The following is a 27,578-nucleotide window of genomic DNA, read 5'->3' on the forward strand; positions in this document are numbered from 1 at the left end:
ACCAGGGTGGCTTTTAGCCAAATGTGTCCTTTTTTTTGTTTTTCATTTTAGAATCTAGGCTATTTGATCTAATTAACTCTTTTTAAAGCACTCCACTTGTTGTTCTGTCTCCATTTTTCTCCCAATGTGTTCTCCCCATAGCTTTCCTCAGCTTTGGGAAATTAGCTCTTTTGAACTACTACTTATATATATTACATATGGGATAGTCCTTTATTTTCCATATCAAATGTATTTAGGTCATGATCATTGGTCCTTAGGCCAGTGTTTCCCAAATGGTGTATCCCAACCCACCAATGGATTTCAGGAAGATTCTAGATGGGGCACCATGACAAGGGCTTGATTAACCCAACACTGGGCCCTGTCCTGGGCAAACATACACTTCTCTCAGCATAGTGTGGAGGGGAGGCCCTGAGGGTTGGGAATTGGAGGGAGTCGCAGTGCCCAGAGCAGCAAGCTAGGCCCAGCACGGCAGGACAAGAGCCTGCAAAGTGAGTGTGGGGCAGGCTCGCTCTCCAAACCACTCATCTCACTCACCCATTTTAGGATTATGATGCCAGAGCAGAGGGTACATATATGTAATGGTGAGTCACAAAAAAAGACAAACGGCAGATTGGTGGGTTGCCTTAATAAGAACTTTGGGAACCACTGTCCTAAGCAAACATCACCAGTCATTCCAGTGATTAATTTACCTTTATCCATTATAATGTGGTCCAAAATAGTTCCATTATGTTGTGAAATTATCACTTATAATTTTTAGAAACTATAATAATGTTTTACTCACTACTGGCTGAATGAGACTTCCAGCAGGACTCCCAGATGAAGTCCCCTTGAACACAAACTTTCTTTCTACACATTACAGACAGGTGCTTAAGGATTAAATCATCCTTTTATTTATTTATTTGGTGATCTGTAACAGACCCCCACTATATCTCCTCCGGGTTTTGTAGTTTAATATATACATACACATGTCCCTTTGCTGAATAGAATGCTCTGCTTGCTTAAGTGTGTATCAACATACCAAATTCTAGTTGCAAAACACAGAACTAATTTGTTAACTACAATACTGTCACTGCATGCAGGTACGTGATACAGAGAGAAAGAAATGTTTTACATTACTGACTGCAGCCTAAAAGAGCCCACAATCTCTATACTGCAACACATTGGTGAATGTTTCAAGCAGGAAATTTTGGAATTGATCCATGTAGCATTCAAAAGTTACAAACAGAGAAACGCCATCAATTTGACTTTAAGCCCTTGCTACACTTGACCCAAAATGTATATTTTAATTGTACTCTTAATTAGCCACTGATGTTATTTTAATCTCTTTCCTCCTCCTGCTGCATCTCTATCTTCCTTCAAAATAAATGATAACATTCATAAACCACAAATATCTGACAAGGCTAGTACCACTAGTGTGTTTCAGGTCTGTCACTCTTAACAGGAAACTTTTTTATCCCCCTTTTCAAAAGTTTTAACACACAAAAAAAGTAAGGCCATTACCACATCTAAAAGTATTTATTTGGGGAAATTAATTACAGATTTCCTTTTTCCACAGATTAAAAAAAATCAATTTAATTCTGTCTGAAGCAGTTTTTTTAGTGATATATTGTTCTGTACATTTACAATTAGTATTATATTCTTACCTTTGCCATGTGATACTTCAATAGTCCAAGTGCAGTTTAAAGAGTTTGGATAAAAATCAGGAAAACCCGGTGACAGAATGGTTCCACTCTTCCCATGAATATAGCCACCACACAGAGCTTAATAAGAAAGAAAGAGAATGTCATTATATTGGGCACTCTGCAGCAGAGACTAAAACTCAGATACTGCTATTGGTCATTTTTCCTTGATACATTTATCAGTACAGTGACCGGGAGACAAATTATGATTTATTTTAAGATAGTTCTCAATGCACATTACAATATCAGCAGATGTAATATATGCATGCTTGCATTAAGACACAGAGTTACCAGAGAGTGGCTGGTTTCCTTGGTAACCCTTCTGGAAGAGGTGTCTTAGCATCGGTGCTTGGGCATAGAATGGATTGTAGGAAAATACAAATTGAAAATATAGGTTTTACATTTTAGAGAGCACAGTTAAGTAGAAGAGTGATAAGGACAAGGATAAATACTGTACTGTAGGGTAACAAACGTGGCAACTGTTATCTTTTAATATCGGTGGAGTAAAGTATCAAGTGTAACAAAAACACAAAAGAATACCAAACAACAGGTGCACCATACTGTGATATGAACCAATGAGGAATAGGATGGAACTTATCTTCAGTATGACCTACTTCAGAGTATGAAACCTTTCACATATAATTGTAATGGATTATATATTTAAAGGGAAGAGTACTTCAGGCAGTTTGCATCACATTAAAACTTTTACAAGTTTTTTTCAGAAAAATAATATGCCTTTTACCTCCATGTTCTGCAGAAAAAAGATTGATATGGAGATTTTTCCACTTTTTCCAGAAATGTGAATAGTGCCATCATTACTAAGATATTTGTAGCTGAATATTCTCAAAGGCAAAAAACTAGACTAGAAAACATGTATACTAACTTTTGTTAAAGTAGGCTTCTTAAATTTGCATGGCACATTAAGTATCATTTAAGATTTGTATTTATATACAGGTGAATTGCTCATTGATCTCATAATTATACTGTGGTTGCCTCTGATGTCTATCTCTTTCTTGCTTTATTTTAAAATTTTAATAAACTAAATATTTAACAAATAATATGATGAAGCACTAGCTTGCTTTTTGTTTTCTGTCTGTTAAAACTGAACTAATTGTAGCAGACAAATAGTAGTAGCTAGATGAATATGTACAATAAACTTGCAGTGATAGTGTGCTTACTGTAACATTATAGCTGAAATGCCATTTTTACTTCTCCTCACTATCCTGAGATGTTGCTGAAGTTTTTTAATAATTCAATAAACATAAATTTATATATTTATGAACCTGTGCCATGGACCAGAATTGTGAGGACCTCTGACCCCATTTAAACAGAAAAATGAGTTCAGATGTGAAGAAGTGATCATTCTTATATTTATAAATATGTGGTAACAGTGAAATTGTTTTGGTATATTATATATGTGTCCACATGCACACACATTCTCCCTCCCGCCGACTAAAAACTATATATAAGTGCAAAATTCCAACTCATCCTTAACTATGGAGCCACAGCTGAAAACTACATAAAGCATTACTGCCAATTATATTATTTGGGGGGATAGTTGACTATTGGGTCCCATTACATGTAGTTCTTTTTATTCTCTGCTTTATATTACAAAGGAGATGTACATTACCCTGTTTTATGGCATTTTCTATTACAGTTTTCTTTTGTTTATTTCCTACCTGAAGTTGCAATCTGATGTCTATGAAATCATCAGTAGGTAGAGTTGGGCAGGAAACAGTTCTCCTACCCTGCAAGAATTCTTGAGAGTTTGTAAAAATTTCCCAACCCGAATTGGGATGAACAGTTGAAACCTCAAAAAAAAAAATCAAACTGAAAATCTGAAAATATTTCAGATAAGGTCATTAAAAACATTTGATTTAAATCATTTTGAAACATTATTTTCATTCTCCCACTTTTGAAATTTTTTAAACAAATTTTTATCTTGAATTAAATTAATTTTCAAAATAAAAAGTAGTTTTGAACTTAAACTCACTTTTTTTAAGAAAGACAAAATGGGCCATTTTGACCAAAAAAAATATTTCAAAATAAGTAATTTGTTGAAAGTGACTCTTTTCCATGAACAGTTTTATGACAGATTGGCGTTTTCCAATTTAAAAATGTTTTGTGGAAAAATCCTCAGCCAGCAATATCACTAGTCTCTTCGATGTGGCAACCTTTTGCTGATTGCAATCAGTTTGATGTTGTTACCTAAATGTGCCACTCTTCCATAGATTCATAGATATTTAGGTCAGAAGGGACCATTATGATCATCTAGTCTGACCTCCTGCACAACGCAGGCCACAGAATTTCACCCACCACTCCTGCAAAAAACCTCACACCTTATATATCTGTGCTATTGAAGTCCTCAAATCATAGTTTAAAGACTTCAAGGAGCAGAGAATCCTCCAGCAAGTGACCCATGCCTCATGCTACAGAGGAAGGCGAAAAACCTCCAGGGCCTCTTCCAATCTGCCCTGGAGGAAAATTCCTTCCCGACCCCAAATATGGCGATCAGCTAAACCCTGAGCATATGGGCAAGATTCATCAGCCAGATACTACAGAAAATTCTTTCCTGGGTAACTCGGATCCCACCCCATCTAACATCCCATCACAGGCCATTGGGCCTATTTACCATGAATATTTAATGACCAAAACCATGTTATCCCATCATACCATCTCCTCCATAAACTTATCGAGTTTAATCTTAAAGCCAGATAGATCTTTTGCCCCCACTGCTTCCCTTGGAAGGCTATTCCAAAACTTCACTCCTCTGATGGTTAGAAACCTTCGTCTAATTTCTAGTCTAAATTTCCTGGTAGCCAGTTTATATCCATTTGTTCTTGTGTCCACATTGGTACTGAGCTTATCCCTCTGATATATTTATAGAGCGCAATCATATCTCCCCTCAACCTTCTTTTAGTTAGGCTAAACAAGCCAAGCTCCTTGAGTCTCCTCAAGACAAGTTTTCCATTCCTCGGATCATCCTAGTAGCCCTTCTCTGTATCTGTTCCAGTTTGAATTCATCCTTCTTAAACATGGGAGACCAGAACTGCACACAATATTCCAGGTGAGGTCTCACCAGTGCCTTGTATAACGGTACTAAAACCTCCTTATCCCTACTGGAAATACCTCTCCTGATGCATCCCAAGACCGCATTAGCTTTTTTCATGGCCATATCACATTGGCAGCTCATAGTCATCCTATGATCAACCAATACTCCAAGGTCCTTTTCCTCCTCCGTTACTTCTAATTGATGCGTCCCTAGCTTATAATTAAAATTCTTGTTATTCATCCCTAAATGCATGACCTTACACTTCTCACTATTAAATTTCATCCTATTACTATTACTCCAGTTTACAAGGTCATCCAGATCCTCCTGTAGGATATCCCGGTCATTCTCTAAATTGGCAATACCTCCCAGCTTTGTATTATCCACAAACTTTATTAGCACACTCCCACTTTTTGTGCCAAGGTCAGTAATAAAAAGATTAAATAAGATTGGTCCCAAAACCGATCCTTGAGGAACTCCCCTGGTAACCTCCCTCCAGCCTGACAGTTCACCTTTCAGTAGGACCCGTTGTAGTCTCCCCTTTAACCAATTCCTTATCCACCTTTCAATTTTCCTATTGATCCCCATCTTATCCAATTTAACTAATAATTCCCCATGTGGCACGGTATCAAATGCCTTACTAAAATCTAGGTAAATTAGATCCACAGTGTTTCCTTTGTCTAAAAAATCTGTTACTTTCTCAAAGAAGGAGATCAGGTTGGTTTGGTACGATCTACCTTTTGTAAAACCATGCTGTATTTTGTCCCATTTACCATTGACTTCGATGTCCTTAACTACCTTCTCCTTCAAAATTTTTTCCAAGACCTTGCATACTACAGATGTCAAACTAACAGGCCTATAATTACCCGGATCACGTTTTTTCCCTTTCTTAAAAACAGGAACTATTCCAGATTGGAGTGACAGACTGCCTTCATGGGACTGATGTCAATAACCACTAAACACACTTACTGCATTCTTTCCTAGCTGAAAGATAACCATAGGCCCTTAAAAAAAAATCCCAGGACTTGTTCTCTGCCCAAATAAAATTGAGTTGTAGAAAGGAGTTCAAGAGTCTAAGAGTCCCAGGACCCTAGAAGGGCGTGTGAGTGGGATGGAACGAAAAAAAATAGAAGTGATGTGGAGCTCATTTACCTTAGCTTTTCTTCTGCCCTACTTCAGAAGGTCTCTACAATTCCCCAGCATATAGTGTGGATGCTGGATCTTGAACATAAGGCCAAACTTTCACCGAAAAAAAATTAACTCTGCATATTGCAATCTTACGGGATTTGCATGCCCCACAAGGACATGATGACAATTTTAGTCTAAATACTGAGTGTATATTTTAATTGACCTAAATAGTATTTAATTTATTTTTAGTCAATTAAAAAACCCTGGCTGATTGTCAAAGCTAGTGACCACAAAAAACTCTTACTAAAGTAATTTCCTATTTATGAGTAATGTGGCCATTCCACAAAAAAAAAAAAAAAAAAAAAAAAAACCTACACAAAAATGAGGAAGTTAGTTAAACAGAAATTAAAAGGTACAGTGCCCAAAGTGAAATCCCTGCAAGATGCATGGAAACTTTTTAAAGACACCATAACAGAGGCTCAACTTAAATGTATACCCCAAATTAAAAAAAAACAGTAATTGAACCAAAAAAGTGCCACCATGGCTAAGCAGCAAAGTAAAAGAAGAAGTGAGAGGCAAAAAGGCATCCTTTAAAAAGTGGAAGCTAAATGCTAATGAAGAAAATAAAAAGGAACATAAACTCTGGCCAGTGAAGTGTAAAAACATAATTAGGAAGGCCACATTTTTTTTCTGAAGAATAGCTAGCCAAAGACACAAAAAGTAATAGCAATTTTTTTTTAAGTACATCAGAAGCAGGAAGCCTGTTAAACAACCAGTGGGGCCACTGGACGATCAAGATGCTAAAGGGGGTATGGAACAGCTTCCGTATGAAGAGAGATTAATAAGATTGGGACTTTTTAGCTTGTAAAAGAGAAAACTAAGGGGGGATATGATAGAGGTCTATAAAATCATGACAGGTGTGGAGAAAATAAATAAGGAAGTGTTATTTACTCCTTTTCAAAACGCAAGAACTAAGGGGTCACCAAATGAAATTAATAGGCAGCAGGTTTAAAACGAACAAAAGGAAGTATTTCTTCAAACATTGCACAGAGCCAGAGGATGTTGTGAAGGCCAAGACTATAAGTTCACACCAGAGTATGATGTTTGAAAATTGTTTAAAAAAAATACAGCTCTATCTGATCCATTTTCAATTGGATTTCACCATATGAAGTAGATGGAGCTCAACTGTGTTAGAAGAGTGTTTGTAAATATGCTAGAGGTCTGAAAATCAATTTTATTACAGTCTTTGAACATGATTTCGTGTTGTCCATGGTAGCTTGGCAAACTACGCTAAAATATGGTTCAGCAGGAACCATGTTGAACTGTGATTTCACTAGAGCTCAGTGAATAAGTCAGTTAATAATTGCTTCAATACCTTTTGCCTCTCTTTTCATTCACAAACTGTCCATGAGCTGTTTAAAATTATTCAAGGAATAATTTCTGCAAATAATAATTAGTCTGTAGATTGCTCATGAGCAGCTTCAGTACTGAGCATATTCAGTGTTCTAAAATCAAAATGTGAGCTGTATTGATTAGTTTTCTTTGGAAATCTTTGCAGGTTTTCCTTCCCAGATAGGATGAATCAGGTTGCTTGAGTACATACACATATGTTTAGCTTAACAATTTGAATATTACTGTATACAGTTCACTTAAAATTTGCTGTTTCTCCCAATAATTGATAACTAGAACATCTGGGGGGAGAGGGGAAAGAACACAAAAGAGGTGCAAATGCAGGAAAAGCAAATTACCTTTTTTTACTCAAATATATGTTGACAGAATACTGTAATATTCACTGGCCTCCAGTCTGAATACTTTGTTTCCAGTTTTCAAACAGAGCTCCAGTGTAGAGTAGCTACACACATCCATAATATTGTGTTGTCACCACACCTCAACCTTTCCAAGATGGAGCATCTTGATGAAGAGACATTTTTCCCCTCCATGTTCATACCTTCCACCATTGATTTTACAAGTTTGGCAGCTGTGTACCATGCAATATATATTTTGGAGTAGGATAAGACCCTCAGTGAGAATGCTTTTGGTTGCACTTCACACAGTATCACAAGCTGAACCTAAATTAGATATTTCAGTACATATATTGCGTTAACCCATAAGGCAGTGAAAAGCTGAACCATTAATGAGCTCTTTCATTTTTAGATCAAGCATATACCAAGTTTACATAGTTAATATGTTTTTCCCTCCCAGTTATGTTTTACAATGCAAGTTTTTATTTTTAGTGTTATCTAAGTATTTAATATATACCCATGATCATAGTATCTGAGAGCCTGCACATAGTTATAGGTTTGTATTTTAAATTTGGACTCAACCATTTCAGCTCGGACATAAATCAAGTAAAATAAACATAATATAATATAATGTGGGAGTGCACACATTCTTGCATCTGTTGGCTGAGATCATTGCACACTCCAGGGGCTCTTTGCATCCCTCCACCGTCCTCCATGGCTTCTGGTGTGCCATTCTCCCATCCCCCACTATTTCAGGGACCCCCAGCAAATTCCTCTTCTGCTTCCCCCACATACCAGGGCCTCTGTGTGTCCCCCATTCTTCCCTCCCCCTATGCCAGGATCCTTCCCATTTCCCCTCCACCAGAGATTGTGTGCCCTTCATTGCTTCCTTCCCCTGCTCCCCCCGCCCACCAGGGTTCCCGATTCTCCCCCACCAGGGGCACTTTGTGCCTCTCATTATCCTCATCCTCACATTCCAGGGGCTCTGTGTAACCCCCATTTTCACCTCCCCCAATATCAGGGTCTCCCATTGTGCCCTCCATGCTAGGAGCTCTGCGTGCCCCCTCATTTCCCCCTCTCGCCATCATTATTATTCTTTTTTCTTTCATTCATTCAGGCTATCAACACTTTAAACTGTGTTGAGACAATGCACGGAGTTAAGATGGGAGTGTTCCTATGCCACCATCAATCAATTATTTGATCTATACACATTTCAGTCCTGATTGAAGGTAAAGGGTCTGCTAAACAGATGCCAGGGGCTTAATGTAACCCCAACTTTTACCCTTCTGGTTTTCTGATTTTCACCCCTATTCATATGGTTCTGCCCACTGATGAATAATACATTTCCTGAAATTTTAGAATTGATCAGATATGTCAGTTATAATTTATCAAGTTATAGACAGAGAAATGCCATCGAGTTGAGTATAGAGTCTCACAAACTTATTTTGTATTTTGTGACATTACAGCAAGGAAGTGGTGCATGTGTTAATTAGAGTCGAGAACTCGGAGTCAGGATTCTGGGCTGAAATTCTGGCACCACTGAAGTCAATGGCAAAACTCTTGTGGATTTCCATGGGACCAGTATTTCACCCCTGCTTTCTATTCCCAGAACTTTTGTGTCACAAAACCTGTCTGCATTCCAGAGCACACACACATCTGTAAAATGAAGATTATACTTACCTAACTCACAGGGATGTGATTCATTAATTGATTACAATTTGCAAATTAAATTACTTGTAAATAGCATTAAGTTCCTTACCTGAAAGGCAATCTAGAAATATAAAGTATTGCTTCAATTATGAATAGAAACACTTTAAAAGGATTTGGACTCTGGTGTGATGGAAGGGAGGGTAGCAGTAGTAATGACATGGTTAGTTATTAATCAGAAGAGTCACTTGCTTGGATTTTTACATTGTCATTTTAAGCATAGGGCACCTACCATCACAGCTGGGTAATGCATGATTCCACTGATGGTTTCTTTCACATATGAGTGGTTCCTCATCACTCAGTGTATATCCTGGATCACAGCTAAAAGTTACTACAGATCGGACACTGAAGTTATTACCATGGCGATGACCATTCACAGGAATCCCTGGGTCAAGGCAGGAATCTGATTCCAGTGTAACACCTGAAATATACAAATGTAATGAAATTACTGTAAATAAAAAACAGAAAGAGAAGGGTAACAGAGGACGAAGAAACATCCTGTATTCCAAATAAAATATTCGGAAATTATTTCTGGTCTGTGATGTGGCACCCGAATCTCTTGTAGATGCTGTCAAGGTCTCAAACCAAAGACAGTGTTTCTGAGACTTAAAACATAAAAAAGGACCAAGGCCAACTGGAGTATCAAATGATTAAAACTTTAAAATGTATTTTTATTTCATACTGACAAAAAGAAAAGCCAGAGCAAAAGGAAGCTAAAAATCTGAATGAGCACAGCAAAACAGGTCTAATGAGAAGGTCAGAATAACATTTCACCCCCCCCCTTTTTTTTCTTATCTCTCAATTTTTATTTCCTTTACTCTACTATTTCACTAGCCCCACTCCTCCTCCACCTGACTCTGATTCCACCAAAACGTTTACATTGTTTTCTTGTAGATCTAGTAGCTCCAAATTCCTGCCCAACTTAGGCCTAATCCACAGCCTATTAGGCTCAATAGGAGTCTTTCTACTGAATTCAGTGGGCTTTAAAATCAGACACTGCTAATAAAAGAAAATGAATAACAATTACAGTAACATTAAGGTTGCAAATTCAAGCACTCAAAAGTTAGAAAATGCCAAAATTAAGGTTCCCTGCTGAAAAAATAGAATGTGATCATATAATTAGTGTGTATCATAATGCATCCAGACAAAAGGGGGCCAAATTAAGGTTGCACAGGTTGTAGCATTCCTTATCTTTTCAGTGTTTGCCTTTTCAACATGAATAATGTTCTTCTTACATAGTTTTTATTTTCTGTGTCTAATTTCAAAGGTCTTCTAAAAAGCAAACTGAAAGAACCAAAAATTCCATCTTATTGTAGCATCGTATACACACCCACAGAGTTAATCAGCAGGGTTAGACCTCTGCCACTTGAGCTAATGGAGTAAACAAAAGCAGTAGTAAGTTGCTATCCTTTATGTGGACCAGTGCTGGAGGAAGATGAGATCTATTTTACCAGTGGGTTTCACAGATTTGCTGACAGCAAAGAAATGGTGAGACTCAGGAATCTTGAGTAACCATTAAGACTCTGGAGCAGAGTGTGCTTTAGTGGGCATAAATTCCTCTGCCCATTTCTGCCAAGTTTGATCCGTTGTGCCCCATCCCCTCCAACCTGTTCTTGTCCAAGTTTTGTCTCTTCCCCACCCCTGGCTCCTTCTCCCGGTCCAGTCTCCTTGCCCAACCAGGGTCACCTCCTGGATCCTCATCCAACTTGTCTCTTCCCACTGTCCTACTAGTGGCGCACAATCATAGTGTCCCCTCCATGGGCACCTCATCCAATTTCAGTTTCCCACCCTATTTCTGGTTCCTTGCCGCAATGCCCTCTCCCGGGCTCCTTGTCCCAATCTCTTTGATCAGCCAGCCTGAGTTCTTCCCCACACTCCAATTCCTTGTGAGATCTGTCTTCCCTCTCTCCCACCACCATTTCCCCTAATCTGGTTCCTAGTCCCCCATGTCCTCCATGTAGTATATATTTAAGTATTTGGAAGCACCCTGCATGCTTGTACTTAAGTACTTCAAATTTTATATGCTTAGTACTTGCATCTAGGTACATTTTAAAGGTACTTAAAGCAAAATAACTTTTTATCTGCTAGTACTTTTTCAAATATATTAAACAATCACATCCCCTCCAACTGCCCAAATTCTGGTTGGTGCCCAGAATGCACTTCTCTTGGCACAGGAGATTCAGGCCCTAAATTCCAACTATGAAGGTTTTTTTTTTTCTGTTAGCCCTGATGTTGCATAGCTTAGGGAGCATGGCAGCCCTGTCCTCTTCACTTCTGATTGGTCACTGCAACTGGCAATGAAGAGACTTGCTGCCCAGCCAAGCTGCAAAGGGAAGTCTCTGCCAAGAAGGAACCATCTTCAGGATAAAACAATGAGGAGTCCTTATGGCATCTTAGAGACTAACACATTTATTTGGGCATAAGCTTTCATGGGTTAGAACCCACTTCATCAGATGCATGGAGTGAAAATACAGGAGCAGGTATAAATACATGAAAGGATGGGGGGTCGCTTTACCAAGTGTGAGGTCAGTCTAACGAGATAAATCAATTAACAGCAGGATACCAAGGGAGGAAATATAATTTTTGAAGTGGTAAGAGAGTGTCCCATTACAGACAGTTGACAAGAAGGTGTGAGTAACAGTAGGGAGAAATTAGTATTGGGGAAATTAAATTTAGGTTTTGTAATGACCCAACCACTCCCAGTCTCTATTCAGGCCTAATCTGATGGTATCCAGTTTGCAAATTAATTCCAGTTCTGCAGCTTCATGTTGGAGTCTGTTTTTGAAGTTTTTTTGTTGAAGAATTGCCACTTTTAGGTCTGTTATTGAATGACCAGAGAGATTGAAGTGTTCTCCTGCTGGTTTCTGAATATTATGATTCCTGATATCAGATTTGTGTCCATTTATTCTTTTGCGTAGAGACTGTCTGGTTTGGCCAATGTACATGGCAGAGGAACATTGCTGGCACATGATGGCATATATCACATTGTATGCAATTACTGAAGAAAAATGCCCATTTCATGGAATGATGCTGTCTTACATTTATATACATACGATGTCTATATATATCTATAATATGTACAAAGACATTTATCATTTATACATTTATTTACATTTATACAGTTCTTTTCATTGTTATTTCATGCTTATTTGTGTATATGAATAAAATTTCATTCTTGCTCTTTTTCTTTCTATTCTACTACATGCTTATATTATTCAGATAGTTATCCATATTTTGACTAGACAATTGCAAGGAATATGAGAGTTGAAAGTACCTGTGTTTATACCAGTACTTTTACTTATAAATATTTATGTACTATTTCCACATACTTGTACTTATAAGTATTTCTGTAATGGTGAACTTGGTACTTAGGTTTAAATCCTTTTATCAGAACTTACAGCAACTTGTCCCAGTCTCCTTGTCCAACCAGTCTCAGTCTCCTCCCTTCCCCGGATCCTTGTCTCAGTGTTCTTGACCCCACCCAGCCCCATGGCTCCCAGTCCCCTATTTCCCTCATAGGGTCCCAGTTCAGTCTCCCCATCCCCCAGTTACCAATCCCAGTCTTCTTGCCCAACAACTTCCAGCCTTCTCTCTCCACTGGTTCCTAGTCTACTTGCCCATCACATCCCTGCCTCTTACAAACAGCTGAATCAGTTTGGCTGAAATTTTCCAAAAAAGAGTTGTAGGCTGACACACAGCATTTAAAATTTCAGCCCAAATGGTTGAAGTTTCATGAAGTCATGAGCAACTGCAAATGGTCTTATAATGGCAACTGTTTGGGCAACTTTAATAATAAGCAGTGTTATCAATCCCATTTGTAATACTATAAGAATAAACTATATCTTATTAGACACTGGTATCAGAGCAATGCACTGTGGATTCAAGTTCTGAAAAGAGTAGTTTAACTCTCTCTATATATTTAACATTTGACTGTGAACACATTAGAAACCCCATTCATTATATATATAATTCTAACAACCAAAACACACATTTCCACATGAACTCAAATGGTTTTGTAGTTTTAGCAAGCTAAGTTACTGCTGGATATTATACTCTTGGGTGAAATCCTGGCAAACTCCCATTGCCTCCTTTGGGCTCTCGATTTCACCCAGAATCTCAAATTACAGCAAATACTGTAGTGGTAACAATATTAAACAAACACCTATTGCATTAAATCATATTTGAGTTGGATTTTGGGGAGGAAAAGAAAGTCAACACATAAGAGGTAAACATTGACTAAGATCTACCCAGTCCAGTGTGAAATAAAATGAATGGAATACTTACAGGCTCGTGGTACAACACGAGTGCATTGAAAACGGATGTGTCATTAAGAACACACTTGATCCTTTATGTTGATGGAATAAGGCTGCTATCTGAATTCAGCTACGCTTCCTTTTGTGTTACAAAAGGGCCACTGGACTTGTCTTCACTCGTAAAAACTGTTTTTACAACAAGATAACTAATTTGAAATAGCTGGAGACAAAGAAGAGGTTATTTAATCTCAGTGTCCTACATTGAGGTAAAAACAGGAGGAAGTGTGTGTGTGTGTGTGGGGGGGGAATGTCCAGGGTTTACCTCCACTAGTTACACTGAGGTAAAATTACTCTGTGTCTTGTCTCCACTAGGATTTTATAATGAGATGGCTAACTTAAGTTAATTGTGCTTTCTTTCTGAAAGACTATCTTTGGCGAAGGACGAAAAGCAAAAGCAGGAAGAGGAATGGACAAAGATATAGATGTATCCGAAGAGATGCAAGAAGAGAAATAGCAAGCTATTCATAAGTATTTTTAAAAGGATCCATTTAAACTCTGAATATGGGGATCTTGATTATCCATAAAATAATTCCCTCTCTTGTGTAGGTTTTTAAAAGCACAATATCTTTTTAGCTTCCCAGACATTAACATTGGTAACTTAGTTTCCATTTCTCAAAAAATGCTGATGTCTGTTGAAACACCAGTATCTCCCCTAAAACATATGGGATTTTAGTTAATGCTTAGTATTACAGCAAAACACAGACAGTGACCTTTAAAATGATACCATACCAAAGACTGAGTTCTAAAGAGCTGTGTTGATACTGGCATTTAGACATATTTCTCAACTTTTTTGTTGTGTTGGCTGCAGAGATTCTTCATTATTGATTCAATTAAACATTCTTTAATTACTTGGAACTAAAATTAATTATTTTAGTAACGGGTTTAATTATTTGAGCTTTAAAGTGAAAACAGGAATTTGTTGTTATAATATGAAGGCAGCATGCAAAGGCACTTTAATATTACACACTGAACTTATTAAACCAGTGTGAGTGTGTGTATTAGAGTGAATTTTGTTTGTTTGCTATCTGTTTTTAGTGAATTTAATACTCCAGAAATGTCATGGGATGACAGTCTTGGAGACTGAAGTCCATTATTTTTCCTAAAAATAGTCACAGCACAAAGAAAATCTTCCTAATACTGCCCTTCCCATGTGACCTTGATCTATTTACCTTATATTAGAGTAAACTTGTTCTTTACAATATCTGGTATTAAATCACAAGAGCAGAATTAGATAAATAACAAAAGAAACAAGCACACACAAAAATGGAAAACCTCTTGAAGAAACTCTACAAATTTGTAACTCTCTAAGTCTTTGAGGGAAGATCTGCAGATCTGAAATTTTTCACTGATGTCTATTTACACTGGGCATAAAAACAATTTATTATATAAGTAATAAAAGCTAGGGGAATCCTAACATGGACTCACCTTACATTATTTTCCATATTAGCTCTATCAGAAATATTTTGTTTACATTCAATCTCTTAATCATTTAATTGTTAGTATTGTGAAATTACATGCTGACAAACTCCAATTATCGAAATATCTGGGGCAGTATCCAAAATATTTAGATAACTGATTTTTTGATGAATACAATTAGTTGTGACATATATTTTGGATTCACAGGACAAACTGTATCCAATTTCAGATAATCCTACATGTTTAATGATAGGGAACTAGATACTCAGGGTTTAACTATAATAAGGATATGATAATACAGCAGAACCTTCATTGCATCCGATGAAGTGAGCTGTAGCTCACGAAAGCTTATGCTCAAATAAATTTATTAGTCTCTAAGGTGCCACAAGTACTCCTTTTCTTTTTGTGCATATAGACTAACACGGCTGCTACTCTGAAACCAGAACCTCAGAGTTACTGACACATCGGAAATGAAGGCTGTACGTAACTCTGAACAAGATGTTACAAACTTCAGCCATGAGGGGGTTGGGGCTGCAGCCGCAGCAGATGGGAGTCAGCTTCTGATCCTTGGAGCAGTGGGGCTCTGGAATGGGGGCTCGGGGCTTCAGTCCCACAGCTCCACTCTTGGTTTCAGCCTCACTGGGTATGTGTGTGTGTTGGGGGGCACCAAGACTCAGGGCTTCGCCCCACAGCTCCGTTCCCAGCTGGGGCCACTCAGGACTCCCCATGGCTCCGCTCCAGGTTTCAGTTGTGGGGAGCACTGTGGCTCAGGGGTTTAGCTATGTGGGGAGTACTGTGGCTGAAACCAGCGCTCCCCCCTGTAGCTACAGCCCTGAGTCCCTGCGGGGCTGAAGCCAGGAACTGAGCCGCAGGCTGAAGCCCCAAGCCCCAGCGCTCCCCCGGGTCTAAAGACCTGAGCCCCAGTGCTCCTGAGGGTGAGAAGCCCCAAGCCTCTGCCCAGAGCCCTGACCCCTTCTCCTCCGCCCCCGTGGCTGCAGCCCCAACCCCTCCCTCCCCTCTTAGCTGAAGCCCTGAGCCCCGAGGCAGTACAGTATTTGCTGGGGTTTTGTGTGGGGGTGTGTGTTTTATTTTGTCTCTCTGCTCCCTGATTGATTAGTTCTGGGTCCACATGGTGTCCAGTTGACTGGTAAGTCCGTAACTCTGGTGTTTGTATCTTTGAGGTTCTACTGTTGTGTGATCATGTCATGTTAATAACAACCACTTTCACGTCATATGGGAATTTAGAGGAACTAACAATCAATGAATCTTTACATTCTGGGCCAGATTAAGTCAATCTGGGGCCCTAGGCATACTACAACCCTCCCTGACTCTTCCCCAATGGCCCCACTTACCCACCTTGGAGTGGTGGTGGTGGGGAGCTGCTCTCTCCCCCCAGAAAGGCAGTGACTGTAGCATGGTACCTCCCCCCCCCCCCCCCCCCGCCCCCCTTCCCCAGCCCTGCAATGGCTCCAAGACTGGGAAAGTATGAAGGTGGAATTTATGCTACTTTACTTGGCTCCCCAGATTTGTGCTGTGCACTCCACCACCATAGCTGAAAATCTGGCCCTGTATCTGGATTGTCCACAAGGATTATCTCTTCTATAAATTAAAAGGAAATAAGGAGCTTTTTAGTTCTAAGTTACCATTTCTGAAACTGACCTTAGGGTATCTGAAGGATGTTAATGATGTTTGTCACCCTTGTCAAATTTGTAATTTTTGTAAATGCTGTTCATTTGCTATCATGAATAAAAAGATGTCCTCATAGTTTTTATTCCCAAGAATATTTCATTTGATTTAAGGGAAGTCATAATGCTAATTATGCTAGATTTTTACGGGGACCTACTGAAGATTTTCTGCAAAGATTAGCCACAGTCATGTAGTCTGATGGTCAGAAAGGGAGTATCCTTATTTGAGCTATATTTTGTCCTAATTAGAATGTGAGTGCTACAAACACTTTCATTTCCAACTCAGTCATGGAAATATTGTTTTCCTTAAAGAAATTCTGATGGATCAGCCAGAACATTTGTTACATGTGATAATATGAGATGTATTATTATTAATTATTATTTGTATGCATAACCAAAATATGACTTCTATGTCCCATGTTTCAAGTATATTTTAACACACCAGGGAATGTATAGGAGCGTATGTTTCTGAAAAAACAACATAACTGAGCAGGAGGAAATCTCTCTGCAAATTTCTACTCTAAGGCAATCAGGACGATGAATACAAACCATTAAGTTTCCATAAGACATATTAATAAATGACAACAAAAGACAGATTGCAGATATTAAAGATATGGAGCTAATGAATTATCTACAGATCTGACGTAGTTTTTGATATATTCAGTCTTAAAGACTCAGATTTTTATTTAAGGCTTTGTTCTGTTTATATTATACTTAAATTAATGTTATGGTGGCATCAGTAGAAATTTACTAAAGGTCGCATTTAAATTTTCACTTAAGCAGTATTAAGATCCCTAAATTTCACAGTTTAATGATTGAGTTCTTTCTTCACATTTACTACAAATATTGTTTAGAAAACAACTGAATTTTCCATTTCTGGATAAAATACTTATTAACGTTTCCAGAAGAAAAACAATTAATATTTTTGTTTTGTTTTTAAATTTAGCCTGGACACTTTTCTGCAGCAGTTGGCAGGAACTCAGAATATGACACACCTGTTATTGTGATACCCTGGACCCAAACCACTTTTGAAATATTACAATTAAATAGGAAAAAATATTGTCCTCCTTTGCCATACCCTTTTTCACTTACATCAAGAAAAGCTGACAAATATTCTGTGTATGCCATGGTCCAGCTCTTCTACTGTACTTCTCTGGCTCCATGCCTCATATAGACAATCCAGTGAGCCCCTGATTGTCGTGAAGAATGGCTATAGGCCAGGCATAAGGGACCCCTGATCTGTAAGCCTGTTCCCTACCTCTCCCCAGATCTGCTGCTGAGCCATAATCTGCAGTTCTTTGGATAGATGGCTGGCATTTCTGACTGCAAACTGCTGACATGCATTATCAACCAGCCCCTAAACCTATGCTTCTTTCTTCTCTCCTCATACATTGCCTCCTGCACACATCTATTGACCTCATGCATCTGATGAAGTGAGCTGTAGCTCACAAAAGCTTATGCTAAAATAAATTTGTTAGTCTCTAAGATGCCACAAGTACTCCTTTTCTTTTTGTGGATACAGACAAACACGGATGCTACTCTGTGACCTGATAATGTTCACCAGTGGGAGTCCTGCTCTGAAAAATATGGACAGCTGGCGGCATTATCACATCAAATATACTAAGAGTGGCACATGGACAAGTGAGATGGGAAGGGAGTTTTAGTCAAACTTTTTAAAACTGTTTTTTGCTTATTTTTGTTAATGCATGCTTAACTCAAATGCCTGGCAAATTATTAGGAGAAAAAAATTCTTTCTGAAAGATTTAACATGCTGGGCTGAGAAAGTCTCACTCCAGGTATTTGGTCCTCCAGCAAAAACAAGGAAAATAGGTTTGATATTCCTGATATTTCTGAAGTTTTATAGATATCTATCTCGCTACCTATATAGATATAGATAGCTATGGGAGAAGGAAAAATAAGTGTTCATAGATACTTTATACAACTAAAAAGCAAACCTGTTTTGTTTGCAGTTCACCTTTAAAGGAAGAAAAAATTCTTCATTTATTAATTGAATCTGTGCTTAAAAGGAGCATATATGAAAAACTTTGCAAGTTGGAGTACTGCTACTTTTGATATCAAAAGAACATTTTTGTTCAAATGCTATCTATGGGAATTGTATATAAAAGAAGACTAGGCTCATTGATTAGCCCTGTATCATTTTGTATTCACAAAATACCTAGACCAGCTTCTTGGATCCCTGTGCACTAATATTTCACTGTGACAATTTTTACAGACTAATTCAAGAAACAGCTTTGAAAAACTGATGCTACCTGTGATCAATAATTCATTTTTTTATAACTGAAAAAAAAGAATAGAGTATTCACATTAATAATAAAGATGCTCAAAGTTATGAAATGATCCAGGATAGAGTAGGTCCCAAACTTTATTTCTTAATTATGTATTTGTTTTGATTTTTTTTTAAAGAGACACACCTATGTGAACTTCTGACATGGTTAAAAAATACAATCAATAAATATATTTTAATATGGAAGGAAAAAACAATACCAATCTCACAAATTACAATAATCAAATAACTTTGCAAATTGAATACAATGAAAGAAGTCCCTTACTTTTCCTCTACAAAACATCTCAAGCTGTGTTTAGTTCTGCAGCTGCCTTCTTAAAAATATGGGCCTTCCACCATGATTCTGCAAGTCTATGGAGTCAAGCTATTTCAAGTCAAGAAGGAAAGCATATTCCAAGGAAAGGGCCCTTATAGAGTGCACTACCCCTGTTCCCCTCCCCAGAAGTGCTCTCTCTTTTATATTGGGGGACACTGAGGCTAAGCACACTGCAGATCACACCTGCAGCAACATGGCAGGGCCAAGAAGAAATTTCACAGGGCTTGTCTGTAAGGGAGAGTTTTACCAGTCATACCAATATAGTTATACTATTATAGTTACATCAATGTATTTATGCCAATGTAACATCTCATGAAGACACCCCTATTCCAGAATAAGATTTTAAAAAACCCCAAAAAACAAAAAATGCCTTCCATAAACTAAATTAAAAAAAGGCATTCTAAATCCAGAATAACAAAGCCCACGTGGGAAGTTCTACCCATATAACAGTATGATATTGTTATAGTTCTCCCAAGCCCTCAGGTAGGTAGATCCAAAGCCATTTAGGGCTTTTAAGGTCAATAGCAACACTTTAAACACATTCCATTCCATCTGGAAATCCATAGATAGCCACTGGAAATCAAGAAGCACTGTTTTAATATGCTTATGGTGAAATACTCAAAAAGCTGGCAACAAGCAGGTTGCTGCATTTTACACAAGCTTTAGTTTCTGAAAGAATTTAAGGTAGTCCCTCATAGAGCATATTACTTTAATCTAATTATGAGGTGACAAAGACGTGAACTACAGTAGTGATGGATGTATCAGAAAAAAGGGTGAAGCTTCTACCCCAGATTGTACCCTGGGGGGTGTCATATTCTTATTAAAAGCTGGCCATTTATTACAGTAGTTCAGTCTATTACAACATTTGTAGTATTTCTTATTCTAAGTTCAGAAAAAAGTGCAACTACAGTTCAAAATTTGCATTAACCCATGATGAATATTTTAAAGAATGACAACTGTAATAGAAATTGATTTAATACTTTGCAGACCTATTGAAAACCAGTGCTTTATAAACTCCAGATATTTCCTTTGTACATCTATACATGCCTCACCCACCCACAAGAAATACTATTATTCAAAAGCTTTCTGTGTAACAATAAAAATACAATATGCATAATGCCACTTTTCTACCTAAACCTATAAACTTAATGTAGATCACTGGAAAGATATTGTCATAAAAAGAGCAAACCACTGTGACTTCCCCCTTGCTTATATCTAATTTAGATTAATTCAACATTAATCAGATTTGGTATATTTTTGCTAAACCAAAGTATTTCATTATTACCTAGGCATATACCAGGCACTGAACCTATATTAGAATACAGTGAGCCTCAGCACTGTTGCAGTACTGCACTTCCTGTGTAGAAAGAGAAAAAGACCAAACAATCGACAATATGAAAGAATGACTAAAATGCTAGAATGGGCATTAGCGTTTCCAGTCTAATTCTGGAACAGAGATAAAATCGTTATTGTAGATGATGCAGGAAGAGTCATATTTATGCTGTAGAGACGTACAGAAAAAATATAGAAAAGCTAATGTGTATGTTTTATAACCTTCTAAATTAAATGTTTCTTTTCTAGCTAAAACACTCCCCACACAGAGAGCCAATGTGGTTTTAAATGCTTTGCAGAAGTTGTTCTAACAAATAAATAGAAATAGTATTTTACTTTATTGAAGGCAGATTCATTTCGATACCAGAACTTCTCTACATAGTATTCCTTAGATAACTTCTTGGTTTTTCAAGTGCTACTGTTGGCACTTCAGGACCTAAAACTTAAAGAGTTTGCAGAGCTATTGGATCTCTTCAACTCCGATCCTCATAACAGCCTGATCTCAAGTCTCTTAACACCAATAGCCAAATTCTGCAGATTGTCATTCAGCTCAAACTCCTTTGTCCTTCATTGTCTGGCAAGCAGCTGTAGCTGCTTCCCCTCCCCTTTCCCACTCATCATTCCAACTTGATTCCCTCCATAAAAAAACACCTGCCTACTGTTCTTTGTCTCCAACATGCCTCCAGAAATCTGGTGCTATTGCTTCCCTTTTAAATACCATGACCCACTCAAGCACTGCCGCTAGTTTCAAACTCACTCACCTCCATGCCTGAATCAGAAATGAGTGTTCGGAAGCACCTCGTCGGTATGGATGGAGCTATGAAATGTACACTACGGCATACTACCCTGACACACTGTGGCACTGGATTTCCTATAGATTACAGAGAGGTTTCTAGACAATACTGGTTGATGAAAATACTACACATTTACACACACACACACAGAGTACTTTAGGGCTTGTCTATATGGCACTGCAGTCCAGACTATGCGGGTGTTGATTTTAACTGCGCAGTGTAGAGCCTGCTGGTGCAAACTAAAAGGTACCTAGTGTAGTAAGAGGAGGCCATGAAACATAAACCCTTGGTATCAGAGGCCCGGTATGAGGCCTAAGGCCTGAGCTAAAGTAATGGTCAAGACTTGGCTAACAAAAAGCAAAGTTAAGCTGCGAGCCAGAGGCAGGCCCTGCTCATAGAAGCTGGCAAGGAAAGGTCTGATCTTGCACAAACCTATATCTAAAGTGTATTGGATACCAGAGCTATATACAAATGGTACAAGAACATTCTTATACTGTCCATATAGATAACAAGGACGGGGAAAAAGGCTAGTATGGTGGATAGAGTTGTTTTGTTCGAACCAACATGTACAAGGTGAGAGGCGGCATCTTATTGCGTAGAAGGATGGTGCATTGTTACGTAAAGGGGTTGCACCTCAATACGTCAGGAGCACTATGTAACTTGTTTATACCTGTGTATAAGAATGCATCCCTGGGGCGGTGTCTTTGTCTGGCCTAGGGGGGCAGTGGAAAGTCCCGCCACTGACTGAGCTGAGTCCATTGACAGGGAGCACATAGGTACTAGCATTAAACCGTATATAAGTAGTTATATGAATTGGGGAGCTAGAGACTGTGTTTCTCTTTGACAATAAACCTGACCAATGTGCCTTCGTACCTTACTAGAGTCTGTTGTCATTGGGGTTCTCTCAGGGTCTGCTGTGTTAGCTATCTGAGCAGAGCTGGGGCAGCATATAGAGGGAACACGCACGCAGCAGACTGTTATCATCACCGAACACGAGCAAAACACCACATCGGTAGCATCTGATAACACCTAGTTCACCTTAACGTAGTCCTATTTTACATGGGGCACTTATAGCACAACACTTTAGAGAGCTCTACAAATCACACCCCTCTGACTCCGGACTGTGCCATGCAGATGAGCCCTAAGAAATAGAATCCTCTCTGGAGTGGAGTACTGAAGTCAACTGGAACACAGCATAGTGCTCAAGAGTAGAAGAGGGGACATTTTGGCTGAGGATATCAGGACAAACCTCTGCTCCTACAAAAAGTGCCACAGAAGCTGAACTGCCATTACGAGGAGACAGAAATTTTATTATTGTCTTATCCCATGAATACTCAGGCTTTTCCAGTACTTCAGTCCTGTTCCATGTTTAGTGTAAAGATTGTTAATTGTTATTATATTGAACAGATTTTGATATTCTCATGCTAGATACAATCTTACTGCTTAAGCATTCAATTGATTTCAGGTGTGTAAATAAAACTTTGCATTACAGGCACATAATCTCCATCTGCCCTGTCATTTTTAGGTTAGAAAGTGTTGGCCTACGTACATACAAAATACAGATGTGTAAATACACTGCATGTATGTAAATATTAATATGATTTCATAATATAATTACATGTATGTAACTATCTACACAGGACAGCATTTTTCAAACCTAGGTGCCTAAAATTAGACTCTTACATTAAAATTAGCCTGACTTTCAGAGATGCTGAGCACCTCCATGTACAAAGTTCTATAGACAGTCCCTAAAAATCACATCATTACAGGTATTTGTGGGATTCACAGAAGAGATCATTTATATATTTGCATTGTGGTATTGCTTAGAGGGCCCAATCAGGGATCATGGCCCTATTGTGCTAGAGACAGTCCTTATATATCACACATAAAATGAAGAGACTATCCCTGTCTCAAAGAGTTTATATTCCCAGGGCCAGATTCAGACACTTTATTCTTGCTGTTTAGCACCTTACTCCATGACATGGAGTAAACATTTTCAACATGATTATAGGTTTCAGAATCTGTTCCTAATTAAGATATGGGGTAAACATTATTTGATCTTAGGCAAACATATTTATGATAATTTATTTGTATATAATTTTTCCTATTATGTTTTAATATTTTTGAATAAAAATCTGTCAGAGAAATCTCAGACTTACTCTCATAGTGAATTAGAAAGCCAACGCTGGACCGACTATTGTCTGTAGTGAACAGCAGATACATGTAATTGCCAGTACTAATAAGGAACTGTGGTGCTTGTGTACCATGGTATTCTCCAATTAACGGTGATGAGTTTGCTGGCCCATCTCTTACTTCCAAAGTATCATAATTAACTTCCGTCTGAAATCTGAAAAGAAATAAATCAAATTAGTGTATAAACAGAGTAACAGGGTAACTTTCAGAAAATGTTAGAACTCTAATGTAACTGTGACCAAGAATTTCAGGTAATATATAATTCAGAATGTCTACAGATACATCAAAATAATTAAAACTAAGGAAGGGTCAGGTTTTTTCTTCCTCCTTTCTCGTCCTTTCTTCCCTCAGTTCTGACCTATTGGGCAATCTGAGGCAAATCACTTTACATTTTCTGTGTCTTTTTGCCCCTTCAAATCTTTGTCTGTCTGCAAAGTGATTTGCCCCAGATCACACAGCAGGTCCTAACTAACTATAGAATCTAAGTCTCTTATGTTCCAGTCTAGTGTCATATCCAGTAGACCACAGTGCTTCTAAGCATACTGAGTTCAGATTCATGAAGGGTGGCTAAGTGTGCAATCATTCTCTGTTAGTCATTCCTGTACTAAATGAACACAGGTTAGTCCTATCTCTAGCTTCAGCATTGGCAGACATGCTGCACAGCAAACACTTTTCTCAACTGTGGTGGTTATATCAGTTAGCCTTATGAACTAGGAAACCTGAACCTTGTACACCAGTTTGCATATCACAGTTTCAACTCCAAATACATCTTCAAAGAGTTTGAGAGCATTCATGTAGAAACAGACTTCTGTCCTTTTGTAAGACTTATATTTTGTGACCAGGTATGAAAAATGTCCTATAACTGACATTTTACGTAACTCTTCTATGGAGCTGATTGGTTTAATCTCTGGGGGCAAGAAATCCTGTGTCCCTGTACAAAAGAACATGGTTTTTGAAAGCAAATATCCTCCAACTGTCTTAACAAAATGAGAGACACATCATTAGTGGGCCAGGGAGAAAGAAAACTGAATTCTTTTTTGTTACAGAGGACTGAAAATAGACAATGTGTGGAATTGTGTCAACCCAGCAAATGAGAATAATACTCTTTTTGTAAATTGCTTTAATTTAACAAGTAACCAAAAATTATGTTGGACTCTTCCTTCAAAACGAAAGAAAGAATTATGTTTTGTGGGTAATGATGATATAACAAGAACAAACTTCCCAGTCAGACCCATTATACTTTATATATCTATTAGTATGAATCCATTAAAAACTATCCCTCACACAACAAAATCAGCACCAGGCAAAGGATATTTAGGCCTTACTTAGTTTTCTCTTACCACTCCGTTTATATTTCTTACTTTTCAGCAGCCCATAAAAAGAGAAACAAACTCATTCAGAATTAAAGGAATCTCTGTGTTCTCCTAACTGTCACAAAGGTAAGTAAATGACTGTCCTGAGCCTCTGAGGGGTTGTCTTTACTGCAGAGTTAACTTGGTCTTCTACTCAGGTGTTGCCCTTCGTCTATCCCTGCCCCCCTACACAAAACCCTTTAATCCAAGTTCAGTGGTGTTTTCAACCGAGGCTATCTGACATGTCTGGAGCTGGATGCTAAAACCCAGGTGATGCTTTAATTTGGGCTGGTAACCCACTCACTTTGCAGTGAGGATGCAGGCTCAAGTGCTGACAGTCTGGCAGTGCCTTCCCACAATTTACCCCTGTGGTGCTGACAGACCAGGTGCCAGCTCATGCCCAGGCCCATAGGCTTCACTGAACACAGACAGATACATAGCTGGAAACAAGTCACCTGTGTGTTAGTATAGTTAAAACAGATATTAGAGTTACAAGAATATGCTTAGTGTTTCAACTTTATGAAATGTTTGTAGGATGCTGCAGGCATTAATCTTTCTTATAACATCTGTACCCTATGTTTTAAGGTCATATTTAAATGTTTGCTCTGTAACTTTAAAAGTGTTTGCTCTAAAACTGTAAACCCCACATTCAGAAGACAAGCATTACCAACTGGAATTAATTTGCAAACTGGATACCATCAGATTAGGCCTGAATAGAGACTGGGAGTGGTTGGGTCATTACAAAACCTAAACTTAATTTCCCCAATACTAATTTCTTCCTACTGTTACTCACACCTTCATGTCAACTCTCTGTAATGGGACACTCTCTTACCACTTCAAAAGTTATATTTCCTCCTTTGGTATCCTGCTGTTAATTGATTTATCTCGTTAGACTGACCTCACACTTGGTAAAGCAACCCCCATCCTTTCATATATATATACCTGCTCCTGTATTTTCACTCCATGCATCCGATGAAGTGGGTTCTAACCCACGAAAGCTTATGCCCAAATAAATTTGTTAGTCTCTAAGGTGCCACAAGGACTCCTCATTATTTTTGTGAAATACCTAGTTTACCATGAGAGGTGTTATCTCTTCTTCAACAAAAGAAGGCCCATAGACATCAGAAAAGCCATTGTCCCAGAAGGATAGATAGATTATTTTCCAATGAACTGTGGGAAAATTTAAGTGTCTCAGGTTAGTGCAGCATAAGAACTGTGGGACAAGTAATTAGCAATGCACCAGCGGGCTCAGCAAAATGATCTGCCTGCCACCCATCACACTAAGCCATTTAATAGCTGAATCTGAAAAAGCTGGTGGCCAGAAAAAAGGGAAAAAAAGATTTATCCCATCTTTACCAAACAAAAGTACAATATTCAAAATTAAGACCAACTGTTATTTTTCTTATCACAACACCCCATGCAAGGATATTCTTTTCTTCCTACTGGGGATCAGAGAGAGAGAGAGAAGCTATATGACACAAATACCAGCTACTCAAACAAAGCCTCTCTCCAATATCATTTATGTTGTTTTGATTTTCATTTGGCTGATCAGTGGGACTGGTCCATTATTTTATTCTGAATCACTCATTTATACATGTATCTATCTGTGTTGCAACATACTAACACTTGTGCATTTGGGAAGCCAGTCAAGATGAGGCTGGGTAAGTTCTGTGTCAGCTTGTTCTGCTGAGGTTGTTGGTGTATTCAAATTCCCTGCGTCATAGCTTCTCCTGTTTTTGATTTGCTATATCGTGCCTAGCCCCTCCAGAGGATGGCATCCTGGAGGGAACTCTTTATCCTTCACTAATATTTGGAATGAAAATCAAATCAGAATTTCCGGGCCAAGTCATTCTGAACATATAATCAGCCAATGATTTTTCATTGCCCTTGCAGAAGTAAACAGTATGTTGGAGTGTCCAATCCTTTGCTTCTACCTCTGGAGTATTTCAGTGTACTTTGAGCTGCTAAGGTGCATTTGATCTGGCAACATCAAAACTACCAGTGAGCTAATTTACATATCAAATGCTGTTCTCACTGTCAGAAGGGCTAGAAAATTTTATTTTGTTAACTGAAGGTGTGGATTGTAAGACATATAGTAAAATATAAAATCCTCTATTTTCCAAATCTAGAGAAAATACTTAAATTACCTATAAATTAATACTTTTCCCTTGTTAGATACTGATCTTATTAATCTATGCGATATTTTATGAATCTTAGATGCTATCAGTATGGCAAGATTATTTTTTAAGAAGTACTGAGGTTTTCCATCTGAGTCTTGTTCTGTTTGGGCAGGAAAGGCTAAACAAACAAGCAACATATGTTTTGTTACCCTTCTTGGGGTTCAGTAGTTATTATAGCACTTGTGTTAGGTGCAAAGAGTAAGAACCTTGACAGGAAACAGACTCAGTTATGGTATCATTAACTTCCAAAAGCATAACAGTTTTAAAGAAACTATGTGAAGAATTACAGGTCTTTAATTGTAAAACTGCCAGGAACACTGACACATCATTTAAACTAAACCAAACTAAATTAAACCTTACCATTAAAAAAGAAGAGTGCCTATACCA

General features: G+C 38.1%; 1 protein-coding gene across 1 annotated transcript in view; it reads right to left on the reverse strand.

Moving 5' to 3' along the window:
- CSMD1 (CUB and Sushi multiple domains 1) overlaps window positions 1-27,578 on the reverse strand; it is a 1,979,019-nt gene that overhangs the window by 477,868 nt on the left and 1,473,573 nt on the right. The window contains exons 17-19 of the mRNA XM_037894193.2: window positions 23,626-23,813; window positions 9,538-9,726; window positions 1,644-1,760 (exon numbers count right to left, since the gene is read on the reverse strand). Of these exons, the coding sequence (XP_037750121.1) occupies window positions 1,644-1,760; window positions 9,538-9,726; window positions 23,626-23,813 (494 nt within the window). The remainder of the gene's footprint in view (window positions 1-1,643; window positions 1,761-9,537; window positions 9,727-23,625; window positions 23,814-27,578) is intronic.

The sequence above is a fragment of the Chelonia mydas genome, chromosome 3, assembly GCF_015237465.2.
Source record: "Chelonia mydas isolate rCheMyd1 chromosome 3, rCheMyd1.pri.v2, whole genome shotgun sequence".
In the NCBI taxonomy this organism is placed as follows: domain Eukaryota; kingdom Metazoa; phylum Chordata; order Testudines; family Cheloniidae; genus Chelonia; species Chelonia mydas.